Source organism: Gigantopelta aegis, chromosome 4 (genome assembly GCF_016097555.1).
Source record: "Gigantopelta aegis isolate Gae_Host chromosome 4, Gae_host_genome, whole genome shotgun sequence".
NCBI lineage: Eukaryota > Metazoa > Mollusca > Gastropoda > Neomphalida > Peltospiridae > Gigantopelta > Gigantopelta aegis.
In genome coordinates, this window is record NC_054702.1 from 30,202,798 (window position 1) to 30,217,244 (window position 14,447).

The window sequence follows — 14,447 nt, forward strand, 5'->3', positions numbered from 1 at the left end:
AATTCAGATACAGACTCCAAACCCTGAGTGAGTGCTCCGCAAGGCTCAATGGGTAGGTGTAAACCACTTGCACCAACCAGTAATCCATAACTGGTTCAACAAAGGCCATAGTTTGTGCTATCCTGCCTGTGGCAAGCGCAAATAAAAGATCCCTTGCTGCTAATCGGAAGAGTATCCCATATAGTGGCGACGCGGGTTTCCTCTCAAAATCTGTGTGGTCCTTAATCATATTTCTGACGCCATATAACCGTAAATAAAATGTGTTGAGTGTGTCGTTAAATAAAACATTTCTTTCTTTCTTTTTATACCAACATTACTACATACCACTCAACTGATTGGGTTTTTCTTGTTCCAGCCAGTGCACCACAACTGGTCAAAGGCTGTGGTATGTGCTTTCCTGTCTGTGCAAAGTGCATGTAAAAGATCCCTTGTAGCATTAGGAAAAAAGCAGCAGTTTCCTCCGATTACTATGAGTCGGAATTACCAAATCTGACATCAAATAGCCGATGATTAATCAATGTACTCTAGTGGTGTCGTTGAACAGAGTTTTCTAAACTGTTTTTTTGCAAAGTCTCAAGATACTTGGCTAAAATGTTAATAGCCATATGTAGTCATAAGTCGGACTCCAGTTGCCTGTCCACTCTTGCTAATGGGGACACATTTTGTGTGTCTATGCAGTTACCAGTAAGGTTTTGTATCTTGTGTTTTTGGACAAGTTTCTGTACCTAACCGCTACAGATAAGATATACTTCATTGCATATAAACATTCCACATTTGGAACTGGATGCAAAACATATTTGTACAAGCATGGCACAGACAAACATGATCCTGTCGGCAAAAATGTATCTGCAGCCATACTGGACCGCACCAGACAAATGGACACATTCCTGTTATTTCATTGTGTGAGATTTCAGCTGTGTCTATGTCCACATACACAGTGAACATTCTACTTATGCTTGGCTTTCATGGAGATTTGTCCATTTTGGACCGAATTATGGCCCTTTGGACTTGGAGATTTAAGGGGACATGTATTGCTTTAGCAGTACTGTCAGAATGCTTGTTAATATGGAAGGCAAGAACTGGAACAAGGTCTAGGAGTAACCCATAACTGAATTTATTATCTACATGGTTCAACAACTGAGTTAATAAAAGCCACAAGAAGCACATGAGAAATGACGCAATTTGTGGAACCATTGCTTACCCAGTCCTAGCTCAGACTGCACGTAAAATAGGATGTCATTTCATAGTCTCCTTGTTTTTAATAAAAAAGTAACAATAATAATATGGATAATAAAGAAGTTATTACACTTGTGTAAGAGTCGTACTGATTTTACAAAACTTGTTTTAGGATTCATGTATTACCCTTGCTCTGGCTCTGGCAATACAAGAATCCTAACACTTTTGTTTTCGTAAAACTAGTTTGACACACAAGTTTGTATAATCTCTGTTTATTATATTACAGTGAACATACACCTTGTAATCTATAGATTGCTTGCTTCATAAATAAGACCTACAAAATTACGATATTCAATTTCTTAGGCAATAGATATTAATTAATCTGATTGTGTATAATACATGAAAGGCACTTTATGTAATAAATACAAGTCTGAACTATTTTTATATATGATCCTAATAACTCATTATAACCTTCACTAAGTCTTATTAAGTAATAAGATAAAAACACAAGACCACAAAAGGTATTAAATATTGGTTTAATTGCACACACTTTTACGGTGCAACATTTTATACAGAAATGGTAAAATATCAGATATTTTAATCCAACATTGTTTTGTTTCAATTTAAACTACAAATGACAAACACTTGTCTAACAGTCTTATTAACCCACACATTTTAATGTTGCTATTTACCAGGCTTTTTCTCCTGGTGCTAGTTCACGACCACCAAACATTTTACTTTTGTTTCTAAATGATGTATACTGTTCGTCATTGTGTGCTTGGATTTTTCTGCCAACCCACACTATAACAAGGGGAACGGTGAGATAGGCATAGTACTGCAAGAAACGTTTCTGAAACATGCTGAAGCCCATTCTGATTCTGAAAAAAAAAAATTCATCAAAATACTGATTCATATCAAGGAACTCAATGTCAGATCATACTAGGAATAGGATTATAATATTATATAAAAAAAAAAATAATAATTGATAAATGCAGAAAAAATATATACACACAATAATTATAACTTATATATTCCAACTGAAAGCAAAACAGGACCTATATTTAAAAAACTATCGTAGCGCTACAAAATAGTAAGACCATCATAGGCTCATATGACGTGTGCTGTAGTGACGTCATACTCTACAATGGTTTTACAATTTCATAGCGCTAAGATTGCTTTGAAAATATGAGCCCAGGACCATTACTATGGTCAGTGACAGTCACTTTTCGCACCCTGGTTTTGGCTTCGTATACAGTAAATAAAACCTATCCAACAGTAATTTTTCAATATGATATATTTGACAAAAGGTACATTTTATTTCTGTCATCTTTTAAAACATAAACTTAATATTTTGCCCTGAATTACAATTTAACCCCGACCTGTGAACAGTGTCGTCTCCTTGTCATAGAATTTTGACAGGGGTCATGGTTAGCAGACCAGTTTTATTTTAATGTGGCGAAGCACTGTAATAATATATCTCATTTTGAATTTGAATGATGTCAGTATTCCAATGACATCACTATGCATCTCCTTACAATAACCATAAACTGGGTACATGACGTTTCCGTTTTAAGAATTCTGGAAAATGTCGAATGCAAAACTGCTATTGAAAATGTTTTGTTTGAACATCACTAATGCACCCGAATGTGTCTGAAAAAAAATCTTGTGATTAATTTATTTTTACCATTTACGAAATATGGATTTTAAGTGAAATTACAGTAAGATATGCTATATTTATTGTGTACAAAGCCAAAACAAGGGCGCGAAAAGTGACTGTCGTCGACCTTAATGATATTGATATGACCTTCCACTAAAAGTAGATCAAAGGAAAGGAAATGGTTTATTTAACACGCACTCAACACATTTTATTTACAGTTATATGGCTTTGGATATATGGTGAAGGACCACATAGATATTGAGGGAGAAAACCCGCTGTCGCCACTTGATGAGCTACTCTTTTCGATTAGCAGCAAGGGATCTTTTATATGCACCACCCCATACAGGATAGCACATACCGCAGCCTTTGATGTACCAGTCGTGGTTCACTGGCTGGAGCAAGAAATAGCCCAATGGGCTCACTGACGGGGATCGATCCTAAACCGACCGTGCATAAAGCGAGCATTTTACCACTGGGCTATGTCCCACCACCCCCCACCCCCAAAAAAACACCCAAGTAGATCAATGAAAGTGTGGAAGAATTACAACAAAATAGCTGGTAAGCAAGTGTTGTACAGTAATTTCACGCATAATACATGCACTATTCTGGGAGTAAAACATTAAAGTACTCTATTAACAGCTATAGTAAGCCAGGCCTCGCCCCCCACCCCCCAAAAAAATAGACATTAAAAATATTTTACACCATCATTTGTCACGGTTCACATAACAATATATTTGTAACGGGCTAAATGCAAAATGAAATGGGTTATCTGAAAAAAATCTGCTTATACCATATTTGGGTTGCACAAACTTCTCAGAGGCTTGTAAGCCCTATCATGGGTCATTGATAAAACACCTAAGAAAAAAATAATACTGCACTGTTCCATTGGTCTTCGAGTTAAGCACTGGGAATTTTATTAGCGTTTTCCCTAGCTTGTTTTAGCATGGTGCGGCACCATGCCTCAATAGTCTAGCACCATCTTGCCTTAATCAGTGGCATGCTGCCCTGAGATTAAACAAGCCTTTTTCAATAATTAATTCTAAAATTGCCCTTATAAAATACCCCAAAAGGTATTATTAATTAATAAAATATGCCTTTTATATCTTTTGCCATTCATTTATTAAAGCAAGCACAAAATTACATTAATGTTTATTTCAATAAATTTTGGTGTATTTTTAATAAAATAAAAGTGCCCCGAAAATGGTGAAAATACACCAAAAGTGTTTGGTCTACCATGCCTTGCCAAATTTCTAGGGAAATCACTATTTATCACAAATCTGTTCTTTTCTTATACATGAGCCATCATTGTATCCTGATAATTATATTACCGATTTGATGTGAAAATATTTTTGTAAATATGTCTGTTTTGCATTATATTATTCACCTGCATACGAAAAAAAACCCATAGAGACAGACAAACATCCCAATTATGATTAAATCATGCTAATTTTCCCAATCCCATCAGACCATCCTAAAATATCCTGGATAAACTCTTGCATTAATTATAAAAAATTAAAATAAATAATGTGCATACATGTAACTTAGGTTCTTTCAAGTTTTAGCTGTTCCTTGTACTTTTTAGTGTGTGTGTAGTCCAAGTAGATCAATGCGCCAACAGTAGTAGGGAACAATGCTGACACAAAGTTACGACGCACCTGGTAGATAATTCTTAAAAGTAGTGGATTAACCATCAAATCTGAAAGAAAGAAAAAATCAGTTCAGCCTTGATAGTATTCACAGTTTGAAAAACAAACACAGGGCTAGCTTTGCCACTCGCCAAATTAACCAACTGCAAATTTTAGGAACAATTGGCAAATTTTATTTTAATTGATATTTCCTGGAAAATAACTGAGTTTTGGATTTTTTGACATAATTTGGCGAAATATTTTGCACACCCAGAGCTAGCCCTGAAACATCAAATACATGTATACTGAATATCAAAAGAATTACCAATATAATTTTCAGCTGTAACATTAAATTTTGTATTTTAAAGAAGGGATTCACACACATTAAGATCTATTCAGAATATACCATTTCTCATTTCACAAAACTGAGCATTTGTAATCAAGTGAACATATTCTAATTAGAAACAACCCATAATCCTACTTCGCATTTCTTGGGATGTATAGGAAAACATATCAAAACTAAATAGATTTACTCCTTAAAATGTTTTACAAGCATGTCTGCATTATATATCTGCCAATTATTGTTACAAGGAAAACTAGTAAAAACATCCCAAATGCAAAAGTGAAACACATTATAATAAAAATAACCATACGACGTTAAATAAATGGATTTCCTCAATACTAAAAAAAACCTCCGAACATTAGTTACAAAGATAAATATAAATATATATATATATGAAATCACACAGACATATGGCAGAACAACCATGATGGCCCCATTAGGCAAGGTTCCAACTTTCGACCAACTCAGTCAAATAAATCCAATAGCTCAATTTTAATTTTGATGAGCCACTTCAAATTATGCATCAAATTTACCTCACGAAATTATACAATGGCTTTTTCTTTTTGGACCTAATCTTATGGGACATTTGCAAATTCAACAGCACCAAAACCAAACTTCGATCACCCGCTACCGACCCTGGTCCGGCTGCTTGTGCTCCATTGCACATGCCAATGCAGGCGACCTCTTCTCCCAACCTTTCCTGTCCTGGATGGAGGAGCTGGCAGAAGTCGACACCTGCGCCCATGACAAGCATGCACTACAACAGCTTGCTCTGAATGTGCACACTGAACCCTTTGACCATGACCTGATGACACAGATAAAAATGCCAATTTGTTGGGGACATATTGTGATAACCAAAGGCTCCAAATGGTTGTGAATGGCCAATAATAAACAAATTCTCAAATAACTATAGTGTAAAATTCAATTATTTATTTAAAAGTTCTAAACAGGTGTAAATACACTACTCAGGGTGGCACTCTATCATCCACAACTACTTCACTCATACATTGTAATTACACCCACTAGTACTATGTACACAAACTCAGTCTCTATCTTTCACTTCAATAATTTTGCTACCATTTCAGTGATATATAAATATCATGATAACAATAAATAATCATAATGGGCCAAAACGTTTATGATTTTATCTTTATGAACTAGAACCTACTTAGTCTATTAGAGGACACTGGAACTAACATAGTGACTTCAATTTAATAAAAAAAAAGAGTTGAATGTATACCCCCCCCCCCCCCACCCACCACCACCCCTACAAAAAATCATACACCAAACACTGCTAGCAGCCCTCAAAAACATTAATAATGGGGAACATTAAAACAATGTAGGCCTAAAGTTAAACTAACTTACTAAGGGAAAAAAACTTCCCAACAGTTCAGCATTCAGATATTTCAGGTTTAGGGTTAGGGTTAGTGGTAGTATTAGCATGCATGCTGCAACGTTCGGAAGCCGGAAACTAAGGCCAAGTTCTACCGATCAAAAACAGTTTTAACTTTTAGTTTTACTATTTCAGGTTTTGTACGAAAAAAAAAATACCATGCTACAAAGTACAATGATATTGAACTAAATAAAATTGTAACATATAACTTTGTTGACAAAAGACTTTTCTATCATTTTACCAAATTCATAGTTTTAAAACAATACCTAAATGTATTATAATATCCAAAACATTAAATAAAAAAGAAACATCAAGGTCGTAAGCCGTCAAAGTAAACTGATCGTATTTTTCTGTTAATTTCGGAACCAGTCTAGAAGTTAGTCGCGGCACCTGCTGGTTGTCTTTATAGGTGAGTTTCTTCTTATTCAATTATTACCAATTTTTTATTTTACATTAAACTCTCTCTGTTGATCATATGTATTATTAAACATAAATAAAGGTAATTTTTAGATGCATTTGTCTGTTAAATATTGTTCTTTTTATTATATTGCGACATGGTTATGGGAAATAACTCTATTTAAATAAGATTCTGTTATTACTCCACACCAAAGTTAATACCTTGTAGACTATTTTATTAGTCATCTCCGTCCTTCTGTCTGTCCCACTAGTTTTTCCGGATGTACCCCCCCCCCCCCCACACACACACACACACACACATTGCCTTGAGATATTGAGCTGATATTTTGTATATAGTTTTATAATATAGTTACAGATGAAGTTTGACTTCCATGGCTATTTGCCCATTTTTATCAGAGTTTTGGCCCTTGAACTTAGGAGATACGAAAATTTGTTTTCCTGATATTGTTGGACCATGCCTCAACTTAGTGAAATGAAATTCTGTGCATAGCTTTTAATATCATGTTCTGGGGGCGGGACGTATCCCAGTGGTAGTGCGTTCGCTTGATGCGCGGTCGGTCTAGGATCGATCCCCGTCGGTGGACACATTGGGCTATTTCTCATTCCAGCCAGCGCTCCACAACTGGTGTAACAAAGGTCGTGGTATGTACTATCCTGTCTATGGGATGGTGCATATAAAAGATCCCTTGCTGCTAATCGAAGAGAGTAGCCCATGAAGTGGTAACAGTGGGTTTCCTCTCTCAATATCTGTGTGGTCTTTAACCATATGTCTGACGCATATATAACCATAAATAAAATGTGTTGAACGTGTCGTTAAATAAAATATTTCCTTCTTCTTTATCATGTTCTGTTACTGATCAAGTATAACTTTCATGGCGATTTATCCATTTTTCACAGTTATGGCCTTGAATTTAGGAGCTACATGGGACAAGTTTTGCTTTAGTAGTAATCTCAGAATGCTTGTTGCTTTTGTTTTTATTTTACTTGCAGTAAAAATGAGTATCTGTAAATAATAATTTTTAAAACATAGCTAGAATTTGTTTTAAAGCAATGGATTTAATTATTACTGTTATAAAATTAATACAAGCTTCTATGCACAATATTAATTTATACCTTAAAATCTTCCTAAGTATAAATTATAAGATTAAAGAAAACGTTTCAGATTAGGTCTATGTTTATCAGTTTTTAATCGCCCCATTAAAAATATTTTTTTTTTTTTTAAAAATCAGTTTTTATTAACATGATATCAACATACATAATACAGTAGAGACATAAATATAATACATAGTTACATGAAGATTTAATGTATCAATTTCCTTTCTTCTCTCTCCCCATAAAAAAAGACAAAAAGGTAAAAACAACAGAGGCCAATTATGTACTCGATATTTAGGGCTAAAAAACAACAAAAATAAACCTGTCACGTGAAGGGACGTAGAATGTGTGATTAAGAAAAGTATTGACATAACGTGCCCCGTGCACTAGTGTGAACTCATTTAGGTAAGCTTATATTATTTTCTGTTTCGTGTTGTGTGTGTGTGTGTGTGTGTGTGCGTGTGCGTATGTGTATCTGTATATATATATATATATATATATATATATATATATATATATATATATATATATATATATATACGAATAGAAAATCCTTCTGTGTTGCTGGCACTTCGCACCTCTCCTCTAAAGCAGCAAGTGGGCTTGAGATAATATATTTTATAAAGAAAATGTCAGAAGCCTCCTTTAAAAGTCGTATATCCTTCTTTAATTCAAATTTTCACCTGTTCAGGCTTCATCAGGGAAATCTGTCTACAAAAATAAAAATACGCACATAAAACCACTAGCAAAACGAGAGTTAAAGCTGTAATTAAAATAATAAATAATAACTTAAGTCTATATAAGAAATGACCTACAAATAAGGTAACGTAAGATAAAAGCTCAGCCAAAAAGCTGCAGAACAAACTACTGGTCAAAGATTAAAAGTATGGTAACACTAAACCTACCATATAATTGAGAAAACCCCCGACGCCATGCATAATGGAAGCTCTTGAATTGTCACTGAAATCTAATGTGTGTCAGTATCAGGATGGTGAAGGAGTCATCTTATATGCTTCACCTAATCATGGAACAGCTATGGGACCAGCACACTCGTGTGATTATGTTGACATTTACATGGGTGAAATTGACAAAAAACTTGTTTCCAGTACCCCCGTGCCTCTTTTGTCCTCACTATTACCACTTGAACAACACAAACATTGGTAATATTTCGACTGAAGCAGATGTCGTGATGACGGTATTACCATACTTTTGGATTCAGACCACATTGGAATGTTTGAAAACCACTTACAAGGGCTACATCCACCCAGCATTAAATGGACTGTCACTCATGGTAGGGAGGTACACTATCTGGATACCAAACTCACAATAATGAAAGACAAAATCATCATTGATGTATATTCAAAAAGCTGCCATTCGTATCTACTTCCCACAAACTCGTTCACCTGCGGTATTCAAAGTACTTATAGCGGGAGTAGGTACACGTCTGCGCATGTAATGCAGTGAGACGCAAACTTTAGAGAAAAGGATTGAAGAATATGCCAAGTATTTTGTAATGGCCGGTTGGGATTATTCCAAGGCTGTTACAGAGTTAAAAAGAGGTGCTAACACAAACAGAAAAGAGATGCTTACAAAATCAAGAACAAAGAAAAAGAAAAAAATAGCATGGATTACTACATACGATCCGAAAGTTCCACCCAAATCAGAAATCATCAGAAAAAAACATGTCCATACTTTATCTAAATCCTAAGAACAAAGTAATATTCCCAAGAAAAACTATCATTTCTGCAGACAGACGCCGACGGAACCTGGCCGAAATGTACAAACCAACTGTTCCCAAACGTGTTATTCAGCATGGCCCGTTACAAAAAAATGGGTCTTTTAAATGTTGTGCAGAGATGTGACACATGTGCACATTCTGTGGGAACTATTTCACTGCAGGCTCCTTGGGATAAAAGAATATGGAAGGTTAGGAAACATCTTTCCTGCAAAACACCAAATGTTATCCATCTCATACGGTGCACTATCCACCCTGATGCTAGCTGGTACATTGGCTCCACAAAGAATCTAAAAGCAAGGTGGCGCAAACCATAAATCAGATTGTAATCTCAAGAAAACAACAAAATGTACCGTATCCCAACACGTGAATACTGTTACCCATCCGAAAGATCCTAATCTAACGTTTCTACATATCTGCGCTATTGACTTAGTTGACAATGAAAAACTTCTACTTAAAAAAGAGATGTGTAATATGGGAACAATTTTCAAGGGACTTAATTCCAGAAAAGAATTCAATTCCTCTCGCACTTACGAAAAGTAATTTGGACTGAAACAGAATACATGCATAAACTGTTTTAAAGTGATTTTTATTATCATTGCAGTTTTACAACCACGCACCATCACCTCTTGCATTCATTTAATTAGCTTTATTTTATTTATTTCATTTATTTTGTTCTGATTTATTCACGCATTCATTCATTTATATTTGTTAATTAATTCACTCATACTATGTATTCACCCACCCACCATATCCACCACCATCCTTCATTGTATCACTATTATATGACCTTTGTTAGTTTTACAAGACCTTTAATCTCCGACCAGCAGTTTCCTCTGCAGTTATTACTTGAGTTTTACTCACTCCTACATTCTCAGCTTCACGGCTTGTTTTTAAGAGTGGTTGTTTACCTCGCATAAGGTTTATTTCATTTATTCCATTCATGTTTTCATGCAGTATGGTTTGACTTCTTTTAGCTTAGTTTTAAAGTGAGTTTCTTTTAATGTTTTAAGATTATTTTATTAAATTGTAATAAATATATATTATTATTAGTTGAGCTAGCTTAGTGATTATTTTTATCTAAAGTTACGTTATATTCAAGCCTAATATTAGTAAGGTTTTTATTTTTATATATATATATATATATATATATTGGGGGTTTTAAATACTTTTTACACATATATTCAAGTAACTTATCATCTTTATTACTTGTAAATTATCCGGGTAAATTCCTTTTATGTATTCAGATTGTTTTTGCTATTGATTTATCTAATCATGCATTTATTCTTTCATTATTTTGTTATTTTGTTCTTCGTTTCATTCATTCATTCATTTATTTATCCTTAATTATTATTTTATTCTTCCTACCCACACTTCTTTTTACCTCAGTCATATGGTAGGTTTAGTGTTACCATACTTTTAATTTTTGACCAGTAGTTTGTTCTGCAGATTTTTAGCTGAGCTTTTATCTTACGTTATCTTATTTGTAGGTCCTTTTCTTATATAGACTTAAGTATATTATTTATTATCTTAGTTACAGCTTTAACTCTGTTTTGCTAGTGGTTTTATGTGCGTATTTTTAGTTTTGTCGACAGATTTCCCCGATGAAGACTAAACAGGCGAAAATTTGAATTAAAGAGGGATAAAATCATATATAACTTTTAAAGGAGGCTTCTGACTTTTTCTTTATAATATATATATATATATATATATATATATATATATACCAGCGACAAATGATAAATAATAGGGTGCAGGAACGTTACCCTCCCACCACCCAACCCCCAGTCACACATCGACTTCATGTGTAGGTATCAATGCGGTGTTACGGTTACGGTTTGCAACACAAAAAATATATAATTACACCAAAAAAAAGATGATCGAGACATGGATAATGGAGACATTAAAGCTTTTCAGAGGTCCATAGGCAACTACAGAAATGGGCGAGTGGGGCATCCCATACAAATCGCACAATTTTTTTTCGTTTGTTGATTTATATACTATACGATCCCAGGCGTACATGTTCTATTAACTCTTTCCTGAAATATCACTGTTACATGTATACTTGTTAAGTAAGTCCAAGGACCTATGCAACAGCAGAACCAGTGTTTTAATTTGGGAAAATTCGTGAAATTAATCAATTTATAAGCCAGACTAGGAGGCACGGCTGTTCATAAGTTAGGCTATTTAAGAATAGTTGGATATCATATTCAGAAACAGAATTTTTAAATACAACACACCTCCTAAAAAAAAAAAAAAACCCCACAACCCCCCCCCCCCCCACACACACACACACACAAAACAAAACAAAACAACACAAAAACAAAAAACACCCCAAAACAAATGCAAAAACAAACCCATTTCTGCAATAAAAGTCATGACCGTTGATAGTATACTAGTATTTAGACAAATTTGGCGGGATCCATATAGCTAACAAGTCATGGTTATCACTAGCAATACTAGCATATTATTAATAAAGGTTCTTAGAGGTTATCTCGAGATTTGCATAGGATGCCAAAATTAATGTCTTTGCATCAGCACTAGGCCTACTGGTTATTCCCACTCTTGTGAAAGGTTTATTTTCTCTTTAATCATTCCAGATAAAAGCTACTATGCGTCCGTAAGATTCGGCAACACATGATTGGTCTTCTACAATGTCATTCGGTTCTGTGGAAGGCGTTGCCCAGTTGTGCTTTTTGGCAGACGGGTCTTGTTTTCGCGGCATTTTGATTTCTGCCTCTCGTGATCAGTACACACTACTGGGTCGACCAGCGCACAAAGACTGCCACGTTGATACTCACGAGTGCTGTTTTGACGAGGATTCCAAACTGATGGATTTGGTAGTTGTTGACCACAGTAACCAAGATGAAGAATGCGTCATACATGGCGTTATGAAATCGGGAGGGGATAACTGCTCATTAACATCAGAGCACGTCCATTTTTACACAGACGAACTTCTTGTTGGTCGAAAGGCTGAAGACTGTATTCGAAAATATTTTTCCAAAAAACTGTTAGATCAGGAATGCTTCATTTGTATTGGGAAAATGGAAATTGATTACACTACTCCACCTGTAAATAGTGTTCATGATAACTCTGCTTAAAGTAGATTTGCTATATCAATTAGATTTAGTATAGTTTATGATGTGGTATGATCAAAAGGAAATCGTCCGAGTTGATGTTCTGTGAATGTTGTTAAAGTCGCAGACCCTAGTTTCAACATTTGGAAATGGACAATAGGTTTGGTTAATCTTATATATAATCTACAAACCTGTTACGCCTTGGATAAAGATACAATGGAGTAACACAAGAGTCTGACCATGAACGCGGAAATACCTTTTAAAATGTACGTTACTTCTTAGAGGTACGTGCGTGGGGTTTTTTTAAATATAAAAAATGCATTTCATGGTATTAGAAACATCAGGATGATCAGAAACACTTCGAATGTACGGACATTTATAATATAAGCAATAAAATCCAAGTATTGTCTGGTTTCAATTGTCAAAAACGGCTGTAATAGTGGAAAATATGCAGTTACACTGTTTAGAAAATAGGGTCTGTCACTTTAATACCAATGTTGCGAGTGTGTTCAGTGAATTGGGAGGCTGATCAAACGGCATTCCATGACTCCAGCTACTAAGTTGGTTTCTGGGGGGTTGAAGGTTGATGTGTAGGTGAGTGTGTCTTCATTAGTGGCATTTTACAATTGGTCCTTTCACTCTATAACCTACGCTACTCTTATTTGCATGTTGAATAAATCATGTTTACATTTAATTATGTCAGTATTTATGTTTATTATATCTCATTAAACTTAAAAGACTGCTGCATAGTAGGCCTACTTGCTACATCCAAAAATTGTTTTAGAGGAACTGCTGCCTTTGAAAATGAAGTGATATTAAAATTATGTGGGCACAGATCTATACGAGGGGTGATTGATAAGTTCGTGGCCAAAGGTAGGATTCTGTTTTAGAAAATCAAATACAGTCATTTTTTAACATAGTCCCCTCCTACATTAACACACTTAGTCCAGCAGTCTTGTAGAAGACGGATCCCTTCTGTGTAGAAGGCGCCATTTTGGGCCCTCAGAAAGTGGTCCACAGCATTCATAACATCATCATCTGTGGCAAAATGATGACCACCGAGCTCCTTTTTTATTTTCGGGAAGAGGGAGCCAAATTAAGAGAATATGGTGGGTATTTGTCAAGTTTGTATCCACATTTCTGGATAGCAGCCATGGCTACTGGACGTGTGTGCCGGAGCATTGTCCTGGTGGAAGAGCACTCGTCAGCTTTCCACGCCGAATCCGCTTGATTTTCTCCCGTAGCTGTCTCAGAAGATCAGCATAGTAGGTCCCGGTGATAGTGTGACCCTTGTCTAGGTAGTCCACCAACAACACTCCTGCATCCCAGAAAATGGAGGCCATCACCTTGCCTGCGGACATCACAGTCTTGGCTTTCTTGGGAGGCGGAGAGCCTGGGTGTTTCCACTGCTTCGATTGCTGCTTCGTCTCTGGTTGGAAGTGATGGACCCAGGTCTCATCCATAGTCGCAAATCGCCGAAGAAAACTTGATTTTCCCTTGACATGTTGAGCCGAGTCCGTTTCAGATCAGGTCCAAGAAGCTTTGGGACCCAACGTGCTGACACCTTGGACATTTGAGGTTCGTTGTGGATGACTGCATGGATGCGTTCCTGGGAGATACCCAACTCAGTGGCAATGTAACGCTTCGTTACTCGTCTGTCTGCAATGATGATGTCATGAATCTTGGCAATGGTCTTCTGTGTGGTGACGGTGACTGGCCTTCCCGGACGGGGGTCGTCTTCCAGACTCTCCCTGCCATGTTTGAATTCAGCAGCCCACTTCTTCACCATGCTGTATAAAGGGGTATCCTCCCCTAGTGTGATCACCATGTCTTCGTGGATCTCCTTGGGTGTTAAGCCCGTGAGACCGAAGTAGCGGATGACCGCACGATGGCTGATGTCCATATTATCAAAAACCACCGATGCTCAATGTT

General features: G+C 35.9%; 1 protein-coding gene and 1 long non-coding RNA gene across 2 annotated transcripts; both read right to left on the bottom strand.

Annotated features, from left to right (window-relative positions):
• Positions 1-1,696: 1,696 nt before the first annotated feature.
• Positions 1,697-6,581, bottom strand: LOC121370352. The gene is made up of 3 exons (XR_005957672.1): positions 6,461-6,581; positions 4,368-4,529; positions 1,697-2,054 (listed from the first exon to the last, which is right to left on the bottom strand). It is a non-coding gene; the product is annotated as an uncharacterized LOC121370352 (long non-coding RNA).
• A 7,294-nt stretch (positions 6,582-13,875) lies between these two features.
• On the bottom strand, positions 13,876-14,418 carry LOC121369786 (protein GVQW3-like). The gene has a single exon (XM_041494845.1). It carries the CDS (start codon positions 14,416-14,418, stop codon positions 13,876-13,878), a length of 543 nt encoding a protein of 180 aa, XP_041350779.1.
• Between the last annotated feature and the right edge of the window lie 29 nt (positions 14,419-14,447).

What these genes read in the sequence shown, in the direction of transcription:
- LOC121369786 (XM_041494845.1), bottom strand. Translation starts at nt 14,418, where the DNA reads ATGGACATCAGCCATCGTGCGGTCATCCGCTACTTCGGTCTCACGGGC.